The sequence below is a fragment of the Mixophyes fleayi genome, chromosome 3 (genome assembly GCF_038048845.1).
Source record: "Mixophyes fleayi isolate aMixFle1 chromosome 3, aMixFle1.hap1, whole genome shotgun sequence".
Taxonomy (NCBI): domain Eukaryota; kingdom Metazoa; phylum Chordata; class Amphibia; order Anura; family Limnodynastidae; genus Mixophyes; species Mixophyes fleayi.
This window is the reverse complement of record NC_134404.1, coordinates 153,717,167-153,731,054: the sequence shown is the minus strand read 5'-3', so window position 1 is coordinate 153,731,054 and position 13,888 is coordinate 153,717,167. Positions and strand designations below refer to the sequence as shown.

General features: G+C 36.7%; 1 protein-coding gene across 2 annotated transcripts in view; it reads right to left on the bottom strand.

The window, feature by feature from the left end:
• SMAP1 (small ArfGAP 1) overlaps window positions 1–13,888 on the bottom strand; it is a 217,649-nt gene that overhangs the window by 101,218 nt on the left and 102,543 nt on the right. The window contains exon 5 of one of the 2 annotated variants that reach the window (XM_075202595.1): window positions 3,227–3,304. The exons of the other annotated variant lie outside the window; for it this stretch is intronic. Within the exon in view, the coding sequence (XP_075058696.1) occupies window positions 3,227–3,304 (78 nt within the window). The remainder of the gene's footprint in view (window positions 1–3,226; window positions 3,305–13,888) is intronic. 2 annotated transcript variants of the gene reach the window in all.

The following is a 13,888-nucleotide window of genomic DNA, read 5'->3' as shown; positions in this document are numbered from 1 at the left end:
TCCAAAAACATTGAAATCTTGGGTATCCAGATAGACACTAAGGAGCAAAGTTTCACAAGAAAGGTAACAAGACCAGTCACTAGCATGCCAGCTGCAGGCACAGAAGCAAGTCTCAATAAGGAAATGGTCTGAAATTGATGGGGATGTTCTCATCCACCGTAGGAATAATCCCGTGGACAAGAGGGCATACCGGAGATCTCCAGTTGGAGCTCATAAGGAAATGGAACTACAAGAATTGATGATTCTAACACCAGATAAATAAGTAGTACAAAGCAAGTGGTGACAAAACAAGACAAGTCTTCATGTAAACATCTTGAAAATGAGTATGGAAGAACATTTTCATTCCTGTCTGAAAAGAGAATCTCAGAATTTTCTCAGACAACAGAAGAGTGGTAGCCTTCATAAATTTGTAAGAGGGCACCAACAGTCAAGCCTTGATGATGCAAGTGACTAAAATCATATCATGGGCAGAAAAGAATCTGACAACTTTCTCAGCATTACATATACCAGGAGAACAGAAGAAAGATTCAAAAGGAAAAAGCAGAAGTCATAGCAATTCTTTCATTTTAGTCTCTCCATTCATGATTTCCAGTGGCTTAGGACATGCTCAAACAGCAGCTGTGGCTGCTATTTCTTTATCCAGATCTATTGTGCCAGGGTCCAATTCTGCATTCAGATACAGAGAAGCTGGCCTTGATGGCATGGAGATTGAGTAGAACCAGCTCAGAACAAAAGGGATGTCAGACTAGGTGATCAATACCTTATCCCAGGCAAGGAAGAAGAATTCTTCACATGTATATTACAGGATCTGTAAGAAGTTTCTCTAAGTGTGGCACCAGATTGAATCCAGTAGCAGCTACCATTCTGCAGATCCTGGACTTCCTCCCTGATGGGTTCAGCAAAAGCCTTCCAGCACCTACTCTTAACATAAAGATGTCAGCTTTTGTGCATTCTTGGGCAACAACAACAAGATTTGATTATGATATTCTTTGAGATAATAAAGAGGATTTGTCCATTCATAAGATATTTTGTGGCCACATAGGACCTTAGTTCAGGTCTCAATAATCTGTCTGATCCTTTTGAACCTCTGCAGAAGGTCTCTTATAGATGGATGACAATGTGAGCAGAAGTAATTGCTAGCAAGTAAACAACTTTCAGAGTGGGACAGTTACAACCACTATGGTGCAAGCAGTCTTTTCTCACAATGTACTTAGATAAAGTGAAACTCAGAGCCAATCCAGAATTCTGCAAATGTAGTACTAGATTCCACATTAATCAGAAAGTGTCATCCTTTCAACTACATCCCAAGAGATAAAAATGAGGAAAAGCTGCATTCATTGAATCTAGTGAGAGCAAATTCCATATATTGGTCCAGAACAGAAGGAATCAGAAGACAAAACAGCTCCTTGTATTGACAACAGGGCCCAGAAGAGGGAATGCTCCCCTCTAAGCAAACTATCTCCAATTGAATCATATAAGCCATTAAAACAGACCTACAAGATGCGCCAATAAAGCAGAATAAACATTCAAACAGTGATTTTAATAGACACAGAGGAGTGTCATTTTATCATGTATGAAAAAGTTTGTCTTGAGCGGACAAAACGTGTCAGGTATATTCCAATTGACAGTAGAATATGTTTGGACAAAGAGCAATATTATCCACCAATACTGGACTTAACCTCTATCAGCGGTTTTACTACATCATTTCTACCCTTGAGAACAAATAGCACTCCTAATCAGGATCTATCTTCAGGCAGTGGGAATTCCATAGGGGAGGTGACTTCTCCCACATCAGCGAGAGCATTCATTTTACCACATTAAGATCGTGAAGATTAGGACACAAAGAGCTAGATTTACTAAGCTGCAGGTTTGAAAAAGTGGGCATGTTGCCTATAGCAACCAATCAGATTTTAGCTGTCATTTTGTAGAAGGTACTAAATAAATGAAAGCTAGAATCTGATTGGTTCCTATAAGCAACATCCCTACTTATTCAAATCCGTAGCTTAGTAAATCTAGCCCAAAGTGTCCATACGATATTCTAGTGCTTATTTGGGACCCCTATTTGTGGATGTGCACACAGCAACGCAACTAAGTGCCATCTGTTTCTGGGCGAGACTATAACATTAGTTCTTTACCGCTGTTTAGTTAACAGACGATTATATATGCCCAGGATCTAGAATTCTATACAAAGTGTACTGGCCACACACTGTTTTTGTTATATAAATCACATAAATGAGGAAATTGTAAGTTTCATTTCTCTGCGATGCATATCAGCTTTGTTGATTTGAATCAAATTCTTCTTTTGGAGGTTATATATATATACACACACACAACTGTTTTCGAGCATATGTGTATTATGTTTTACTTTTAAAAAAATTGAGTCTTGGTTGATGTAATATATTGTAATAAATATTTTTAATTAGAATGAGACCCACTTTATTGGCACATCCTATGTATTGGTATTTTTGTTTTTGTAAGGTTTGGCACCCTTAAGCTGGTTTGGGACATTTAACAGACAATATACCATTTATATATTCAATTTTATTATCATTTTAAGTGGGAGCGCTCAAGTTGTTTTTTTATCTTTTTAGACCTACAAGAGTAATGTTTGCAAGGTGCGAGTGATACGCAGGACCCACTCAATTCGAACAGTGGCAACAACTTGGGCAAGCAAGAATCAGGTCTTCAGAAACAAGCTTGGGAAGTCACTCAAAAACAAAAGGAAAGAGGATGAGCAACCTTGCATACCATCCAGTGGTTTTTATTGTTGCCTGTCTCTTCTTACGCAGGGAAACCAAGCTACCCATAGTTATGGCTGCCATGAAGTCTCCCTAAGAAAATTAATTAACGGTAGATAATTATCTAGTGTCTACTGTACAAAATAATATAGGCAAATTATTGGCTTACATTGCTGGTTTTAACCTTAAAAAAAACACCTTTGGTTTCCAACATATTTTTTAAAGAGATACGTGGGTAAATTCTTTAGACCTGGAGAACAAACCTGAATTAGTTAGAATTTCACAGCAGCCAAGAAGCACACCATAACCATCTAATAAACAGTGACAGAAAAACACAAAGAGGAGTGTTTAAATGTCTACTACAGTGGTTTAAAAATCAAAAAATGAAAAATGGTTGAAACAAAGCTGAGCGATGGAACATGCCTAAAAAACTAACATGTTACAACATGCTTGAAGGCCTGCAAATTTCACACTAGAAAATTATATACCTCCAATTTGCTTTTCTCAGCAGCAGCTTGCAGAGAAGGAGAGGATGCCGAGGGCTGCACAGCATCAGAGGAGGACGTCTGTACAGAGCAGATGAAAGGCATAAGAAGAGAAGCAAGACAGATGATCAGAATTAGTAAACGGCAAGGCAGGCAAAGCAACATATGATCTCATTTTCTCACTTGGTACAGTGCACCTGGAAAGAGACACAGGAACAGCTGAAATGGGTTCTCTCATCAAAACATACAACAGGAGCAGTTATCTGTCTAATGCTATACAGGTGGCACACAACACTAAATATGTTAGTATTTAGTGTTATAGACTTGACAGAATTAAAAAATCTGCTGTTAAAAATATTGAAAAGCACTGTCTTTATTGTACAAACCACTGGTAAATATATCAAGGATTGACAAGATCAATACGGCATTTTTAAAAGAAGTTACATAAGGTAATTTGCAAAAATGTGACACTTGACACGGATCTAATTTTTATTTTTCGTAAATGGTATTATACTAGGATCCTTGTGAAAATGATCACATTACAGCAGATGTACTACATATGTTAAGGACCAATAAACTTCAAAATGATCATTTTTACATATTGAGCATGCAGAAAAATACGTTGTCCAGAGTCCTGAATTGCCATTGCAGCACTGATACAAAGCAAAGATTAATTATGAACCCTTTCCCCCAAACTACAAACACATTGGGGATATTTTTCATAAGAGATGAAAGTGGCAGTAAATGGGTAGTAAAATATTGGTCCCAATTTTCAAATTGATAATGTTGGGAGCTGTGTGTTACACTTAGATATTGTTACCTACTGCTGCTTGACACCTGTTATACCGCTTCCATACTGTATCCCGGGTATATGAACCTATATATGTATATGGACAGAGGCTCCCCTGGAGTCAAAATCCCGGGTAGACCGTGGGTCTGTCCAGGTTCTCCAAGGCAACATCACAAGAGGATTGGCTCCTCTTGTGATTTTTTTTTTTTAACTTTAACATTGTGTCTGGTGAGACCCGGGTTGTACCATTCATAGTGCAGGCTTCCTGGGGCGGACCCGAAAATTACGCCACCAAAAGACCTGGGTCCGATGACCCGGGAATTCGATCTGGGACCATTCATACTGCACCTCGACCTGGGTCACCTGGCCTTTCCCCGGCAAAAAACTGGGGTTTTGGTGCAGTATGACTGGGGTATAACATGGGAGACTTACAAGTCAGCTACATGACCTCTAGCTGCACATCAAACATGGAAGATAAAGAAACACCACTCAAGTAATATCTGCTTCCTTTAAAGCAATTCTACAATTCTTGTTCTATGGGCACACTAACATTCACACAATGGTGTAGTTCTAAATAAAAAGTTAAATTTAAAATCCACACCGCTAATAACATTCCCATCCGACTTCAATGCATTATTGTTTAATTAACGAAATTAGCTATCTTTAAAAAACGGTCTGATCTGTGATGGTTGATAGTAAATGTCTGAGAAAAGGCTGTGATATTAACATTGGTTTATACAGATAACTAGAGCATTCTAGGTGGTTGGGTTTTTCCAATATTCACTATTCTAAATTCAAAGAAATGTAACAGACATTCTTTTTTTATTGGTTAAGTATCAATATGAGATTTTTTTTATAACACATTCAATTGATTTATACTGACAAATGTGTTCTATAATGCATTAATGTAAGTTTTATTTTAATGAAGAAATTCATTCTGCCCTGTTATTTTCCCCCAGAGAGTTTGGAGGCATCTGGGGCACTGGTTTTTCAGGTATGTATGACTGTATATGGTTCTTATAATGAGAGGGCGGAATGTGTTATTACTGATTTGTGAGGAAAGCTGACAGCTTGGGCAGCTGTAACTGGTATATTACAGTGCACACAGTATGGGAACTATGAATTTATTATCCAGAAAGCAAAATGCAATGTGACTTTAAATAATGAATCTATGGAATAAAAACTTCTTGCATTTTTCTGACAGAGCAATGGTCTGATCACATACACGTGAGCTTAACATGAACAATTGCTATAATGATAAATCAATATAGAAGCCTTTTCCCCTGCAGTATCAGAGTGCGTAACCTCATTTCAAATGTGAATTACCCAGACGTATTAGGTGGAATGGTTATGTAGGAAGCAGAAGCCATTTACACACAAAAATAGGTTTTATCTGAAAGCATACTTTATCCGTGATTCCTACATGTATAGTCGATCACTCTAATGGAACAATTATGCCCCAATGTTACTTTCTCTGCTAAAATGTCAACAGAGAAAGTGTTCTCACATTGAACACTAAATCTACTCAGTAGTAAACCAGACAACTTTATGCTTCCCTCCAATGGTAATAAGAAGCCAACTTTCGAGATGTACCACTGAGCTCAGGTTAAAACACATTCAGGAACAAGAAAAAAAGTGAAATTAGTACGTAGCTGAGAATAATCAAACTGATGTTTTCAAATGTGGTCTTTGTGCCTCAAAAATGCGTATACATAAATCTGCTATTAGTTTTTTGCACATCATTGACTTGCATCTCCTTTTCCCCTGGAAAGGAAGAATGGAGGTAGACATAGATGGGCAAGCAAAGGCTGAGTACAGGAAGAGCAATGTTCATGGAATTGTGACATAATTAGACGCCTTTTAGGAGGCATATCTTTTGAGGTTACCGGAGGGCTGGTACAACAGTACACAATTATGATGACTATTAGCATCACTATCTAGCAGCGATTTTCCCCCCTTCAGTATATCATTAGCAATGTAGTTGCAATATATCATGCTGTGGCAGTCTATTCACACTCCTTGACATGTCCATTTGGACTACTGCAGGAAAGATTACCATTGAAAACGGAAGGAGAAGGTGATTTTGAAAGGAGATTTTAACGCGCACCAATGAAATGGACAGATCAAATCTCTCCCATCATCCTCTTTAGAGAGACTTAATAGTCATTCTTAAAAATCATTCCATACATTATTCACGGAGAATTAGGATCCACTGGCTAAAGATTTATCTGTTAATCCTAAATCCACAATACATATACAAGAAATGATATAATATTCTTAGAACAGAATACGGTCTCAAAAATCTTAAACACTATACATACACACATTATGAGAGGTTTCTGTCCTCGCCTTAGGACACCTGTGTTACGATTTGACAGGTGTACCGCCTCACGCGGTCCTCGGAGCGGGTCACTGGTCACTTTGACTGTCCCACATATGTCCCACCTCAACTATAAAAGTTCTCAATTCATATTAGACAGTATAAAATTAATTATTAGAAATCTGAAGCTGTTCCACTATATATCCCAGACAGCAATAAACATATATCAACAGAAAATTATATAAACTGGCAGATAAAGAAATATATATATATATATTTGGGGATTTATATCACAAAATTCCTATTCCACGCAATATAAAGAAAATTCTCCTACTCTGTTTTCTGAAATCCTAAAAAAAGACCTCGACACATGGGAGAAGTATATTATCTCTGGCTTGGTTGCATTTTTGCTGTAAAAATGAATATTCTACTTCGGATTCTATATTAGTCCTACTCAGTGCTCTTAAATACGGGAAATACACACATTTATTTGGGTGAACAAACTACCCAGATTAAAGTTCTCCACCTGTATAAGATCTTGCAATGGTGGTAGGGTACTACCAGGCATATCAAAATATTATGCTGCCCACTTATGCCAACTAGTGGTCTGGTTTTCTCCCCCATCATCCTCTAGGGGGCTCAAGATTGAGACCATTTTATTTAGCCTCAATCTTAAACTTTCTAGGTCAGTTATTGATCTTGGAGTTAATATTATTTAATTAAAAACCTAGATGAGGAATAAGAATTAGGACTAGGGTTTCAAAGGCTTTTATTACCACTTTGATTAAAGAACATTTAAATACAATTTTCATTAGGTGGTATCTTGTACCCACAAGACTGCATAAGATATTGTTGGTTACTTCACCCTTATGCTGGTGTGGACGTGGGCTTAGAACACATTTCAACCATATCTAATGGAAGTGGCATAATATAATTTCTGGAGGGAAATTAATATAATGCTTGAAATTGCACTCTACATTTAGAGACTCTCTCTCCCCCTGGTCTATTCCCCTTTGCCTCCCTATACATGTTTTAGGAATTCAGTCTGCAAACTCACCTCTCATATCCTAGTTGCAGCAAAATAGCCTATAGCTAAATATTGAAAGGACCTAGGCCCCTCTCACCTCCAGGATGTTAAGTAGAAAATTTGGTTTAATGCCTCTACGGAAAAAAATACCTTTCAGCTGCAAGGAAAAGCAGATACACTTGTACTGGTGCAAACACTGATTCATGGCTGGACGCATCTTCAGATGTGCCCAACTTAACATATATGCTTTTCCTGTGCATGGCTTGTGCGCAAATGCAATACACTTCTCTTGTCAAAAAATACTTTTCCATGTGTTTACTCAACATTATCATTTAATAAAAACGAAATAGTGAAATTAATAAATCTCCCTTAAATATACTTTTGTAAGTCATATTAACTACAATGACTTCATCATTACGTTTCCTGAGTGGATTTGGAGACTAAATAGACTAGCTGCATTACAAATCAGAAAATCCACGGGAAAAAGTTTTAACCCAGTCCGGCTTTATTGGCATAATAAAAAAATTAAAAAAAAAGTTCACACAGCTCTGGACTGTGAGCAGCCAAACAATAACCGTAAATAAACCGTGCTCTTCTGAACTCTAACTAATATAAAAACAAATCCAATGTATTCTACCAACACTGGTCACAGAGTCACAGGTCAGTCCCCAAATCCTCTCCCAACAAGTTCTGTATACACACCCTCCTTATAAAAGAGACAAGCCCCCAGGTGATCTTGTACATAATTAGCCCCTTCTTAGAACACATACCACAATGTCCTAGGAGTCTACCAGTCACCTTCTCACATTATGTATTAAGCTGTATATACAATGTAACTGGTCCACATCATAAAGCAAAAATAAAATACTTCAAAATACTTAAACCACCATCATAGTGTCAAAAGGATTTTTAAATATCCTTCCACTGTAAATACTAATCAAACAGAATGCAATAGCTGATGACCAGAAAAGATGAAGCATGATCAAAACAAATAAGCTGCAAAAAAGTTCACTACACTATGTTCAATAGGAATATATACATTTGAATGTCTATATACATAAACATTTATAAGTTTTATATTTTTTGTTTAATATGAACACAAGAAACGAGTTCTAAGTTGATGGTCTCTACTTTCAATGGCAACATGCCTGCATTAATACAGCGGTCAGCTCTTACAAAATAAGTGTGTGTTAGGACCTTTATATTTATTTCCCAATGATAAACAGTGTTTGGAATTCTTCCATTTATTTGTGCTTCGTATTGGGTGTAAATTCTACACATTTAAAGCGCATTTATAAAGACTATTTAATGTGGTTTGATGAGGACAGTCCACAAAACTAATGTAAGTGAATGGGCATATACAAACCACAATTTCTAACAAGTGTTCACTTTGCATTAACTTGACGTTGTCTACAGCACTTGGAAGCATTAATGCTTAATAAAATACAATTGCACAGGGAAAAATTAAGAACACATTACAAAGCTCTGTCCTCCAAAATTTAGACCAAAGTACACGATTCTATTATTGCTTTTAACTAGTGTAATTTTTCAATACCCATGTGTACGAGCCCTTAGTGACAATTGCTTTTTATAATCTATTTTGTTCTTTTGAATTAACTACCAGTCAGCAAATTGGTATATTCTTATTTTAATTTCTAAACATATTTCTTGCTGAAACCCAATCGTTCCTGGATTGATCTCATCAACAGGTCAATCAGCAATCACAAGATCACAACTACTTGCCGACACAGACTTTAAGCCACAAGTAGAAAACGGACATAGAGATAAAAAAAAAATAAAAAAAAAATTAAAATAATAATATCTATATCTATATATCTATCTATATCTATATCTATATACACATATACACACACTATCATGAGCAATGGTCCAACAGTATCAGCACAAGATGAGTGTGTTGTAAAATAATTATGCTGCTTATCTGTCTTTATTTGATTTCCTGCTAAGGATGGTATAATGGAACAGCTTTATATTGGGTTTAAAAGTAATACTAAAAGGTTATTTTTATATGGTTTCCAGTCTTGTCTGGATAGGAATATACATATACACACACACACAAAAACCAGTACAATTTTTATAAATGTTTGAAATAACACTTGGGTCAGATCTTGTTTTGGACACACATTCTTTTGTAGATATTTGTCATATATGTATGGCCCAAATATATGGGACTCTCACTGTTTAGCATTAGGACCAACCTATTAATAGAAGCGGCGTGGAGTGTCGGGTGGCTTAATATATATTTGCAAATGTGTGCAACTGAGACTTTTGCATTTTTATGTACCAGTAGAAATGGCTGCTCCTTTGCTGGCTATAGCAGTGTGCTGGGGAATTTTTCTCTGGATACAGAAAATGTACAATATATGACAAAGGCTAAAGTCGAAACGTGTTGAAGGATAAGAAAAAGACCCTTCCCACAATACCAGCAGAGACCACGCTGGACTATCCCAGGGAATTTCATCTACAGAAGTGGTTTTATACGATTTTAGGTATTGCAATTTTTTTTATGTGCAAGTACATTATTTTAAATATGAGGAACTGGATGGTACTCACAATTTTGGCAGGCAACATTTACTGAGGAGCGCTGGGAAAGTGAATCACTACTGGCCTCACCAGTGCCACTTGCTACTTGTCTTTCCTAAATGCTGTGGTGCGATTCATTGAGCCGCAAACGGAAGTTGGCACTGGATTCCAGGCTAATAGGGTTTTCAATCACTTAGAAACTACATGTACACACACTATATATTCATATAACCTGAGAAAAGCTAGCTGTAGAAAGTAATTGGTATTTGTGGTAGTATGTTATTTTCCAGTCTTGCATACTACAGCGATATAAAAAGTCTACACACCACTATTGAAAAAGCAGGCGTTTGGGATTTAAGGCTTGAAATCTAGATCATGTTAAACAGTTTTCCACCTTATGATCTTGCAACCAACAAAACTGAAATGAAACAGAAATAGACAATTGTAGGAAAAAAGACACAAAAAACTACAATGCGCTGGTTGCATAAGGGTGTACAAACGTTCATAATGGGGCTGTATCTACGTTCAGTTAGCCAATCACATTCAAAAACATGTTCAAAAGGTAATTAGCATACACTTGCCAGTAATGAAAGTGTTTGTGATTAACTCCACATAGAAAGCAGCTGTCCTTGTAGAAGTTCCTTGCAGTTTTTTTGGCTGCATCCTACTGGGATAGCCATGCATTGTCCACAAGGAGCTTTTGAAACATCTACTGGATCTCCTTGTTGAAAGTAACTAATCAGGAGATGGGTATAAAAGAATGTCAGAGACATTTCATGTTCCATGAAATAATGTGAAGACTATCAGCAATAAGTGGAGAAAATATGGCAGAAAATGTGGAAATTGCAGGGTAGGGGGGGAAAGGCCAAGAGAACCAGATATTGGGACACATTGATTCCTCCATTATACTAATGAAATATTAAAATTACATATTTTACTAAATTCAATATTCAAGCTCACATAAAATTCCCAATAAAGTTTATTGTGAAAAATATCAAACTTTTCATTAATTTAAATATAGTGTTTGGTATAAAGAAAGAAAAACGTGTGAAAGATCGGATTAAAACATAAAATGTTAACTAAAGTGAGGGTTCCAATCTTTTATCCTCAAGATGTTTAAGACAATTCTTTTATATTTTATGCAAGCCCATTTATTCATATATTTCTGCAACCAAACGTATTGCTTCAAACTGTCCTCCTTGTACCAGCAATATGACCCAGTATGATATGATTCAGATGTACTCCCATAATAGCTTCAGTTAGATGTAATCGCTAGATTCCAGTGTAAGGCATTTCCAATGGTTACATGAGCCCACACATCTGATTACAGCATTTCCCAATCTTATTTCAATTAAAACAGTTTTATTCAGCGTGCGCACACATTACATACTTTTTTGTTATCTAAATCTGTGTGTGGTGGCATGAAATCATCAGTCATTACAATGACCAAAGGTGTTACATGTACCATGGAACACTGTAAAGACTTATCAATAAGTCAAGGAAATGTATTCCAACAAGGACAGTGCCATGATCAGATCCTCCAATATTTGATGCCTGGACAAGGAGAAAACCCATCAGGCATGCTACCAAGAGGCAACATTAAAGGAGTTGCAGGAATTTATGTCAGGAACTGGTCATGTGACAACAATTTGCCATATTGTGCATATGTCTGGGCTATGGGGTAATGTAGCAAGCTGGGATTTTGGAACGACCCTGTCAATGTCCAGGTCTAAAGATTATCTTTAATTATTATTAAGAAAGCTGTGCACAGAAATTCAGTTTCATGGACCTTGATGATTTTTTTTTTGATTTTTTTTTTACAGGGTAGAGTGGGATAGAATTGTCCAGGTGCGTGAAGTTGATTTATTCAAAAATATGCACTTCTATATTAAAAGCAAATTGTGCTACCACAAAGTATTCGTTTAGGGTATGTACACTTATGCAACCAATGTATTGTAGTTTTTTTATTTTTACTTTTCTCCTAAAAAGTGTCTTTTTTTAAAAAATTAATTTTGTTGGTTTCACGGTCACATTAAAAAGGTGGAATTTCAATAGAGATAGACTTTTTAAATTCATTGTATGTGAGAAAGTAAAAGTAACGAGACAGACAAATTAATGCATGGGGATACTTTGTTATTGATTTACGTAGATTGTAACAGTGTTTGAATGCTGTGCAAAATATACGTTTGTATATAGTTGCTTTTGTGCAAACACTATTATTTAGAGGTGTAAAGTTATTTTTTTAATCGTATTTACATAACACATTTGTGAATATATTTGCAATAGTAACTTCTACAAAACAAGCAAAATTTAAGAATATCCCTCTGCTGTCTGTTTTCTTGTCAAAAACTCTTAATTTTGTCCTTCTTGGGACATTATGGATAATTGATGACATGCAATTGCTTAATAACTATGAAGCAACCACTAACACACCAATGCAATGTTATAGCAAGCCAAAGCCTCCATTCTTACCATTGCAACACTAAAATCTACGTAGAATAGTAGGAGAAGGACCAATCACAAGCTGTAATGTGAATAGTTTGTGACTGGTCATGCCATATTAAAGTGATGAACGGTATTGCATTGCCAGTTCTATATTACAGGCTAGAGGGATAGGGGGAGGAGCATGTTAGTAAAATGTTACAAATTGGTGGTAGTACGGCTTTAAGAAAGCATTTTTTGAAAGAAAAGTAGGAACATAAAAGGCTTAATGTAAAAAAAAGAATGAACAGTATCCAAGCTTTACATGCAAGCCACCATGCTATGCAAAAATCTTATCTTAATATCCCAAAGGAGCAACTGTCTCATCTAGTCAACACTTTGTAACTTCAAAGCAGGTCAGGTTTATACATATTAATCACACAAATCATGTAAGGCTCTAACCTGCATTTCTAATGTCTGGGAGAAAAAAAACCTGCAAAATATATATACACTATACATATACACACACTACATATGCACAGGCTCGGTTCCCCGAGAACTGAACACACCCGAACTTAGCAGATCCGAGTACTGAGCCGAGCCCACCACTCTCAGAATTGAAAATGAGGCAAAACGTCATTGTTTCGTCATCGGATCTCGCGAGTTTTGGATTCCATAAGTACCGCCCTCCACTGCGATCCAGCGCCATTTCACAGAGGGAGACAAAAGGGTATTACAGTTCTTGACAGTCTAGTGCAGGTGGGCAGCGTCATAGATAGAATAGTAAGTGGAGGGGTTGCCATGTTCTTCAAAGTCTCCAGTGACATTCAGGAGAGCTTGATTGCGAATTGTCACTGCTGAAATAGAAAGAATAGGTCTGGCAGGCTTGATCTTCTAAATCTGCAGTTACATTGTACTGTGTTATATAGGTAACACACAAAGAGGAGCGATCCTTTGCTAATTGCATCACTCTTCTTTTCTGCCACTGCTGTGTGCCAATGTTTCCTAGATGTGCTAGGAACTGCCGTGTGTTTGAGTCATTGCTCTGTCGCTTAGCAATCTTTGTTTGAAAGTGTATGAAAATATTGTGACCTGTGAGGTGGTCAAAATTGACTGCAAATGACTTGCAATTAATGTTACTGAGGTTAATAATAATAATAATAATGTGGAGGGGGGGGGAGCAAAAATGTGATTTTAGTGGGAAAAAAAAGAGGGGGATTTTAGAGGGGGGGGGGGGGGGGGAATCTGCATCCTAAACCATAAAAAATGCGAAGTTATTCCAAATCCAAAACAAGGACATATACATACATACACACACACGCCCACCTATATATACACATTCTAATTAAAAACGGAAAAATATCAAAGTAAAGAATATTTTATTATTTTTTTCACCCTTGGAGCTTCAGAGCATCAATAAAAGGAAATATTCCCCCAAAAATTCTACCACTGAATATATTTTTGGGAGATCTGAAATCCCTAGTCATAGAAAACATAAGCAATTCACATAACTTGACTAAAATCAGAATAGTTTCCCTAGAAACTCTGACCTGAGAAACAATT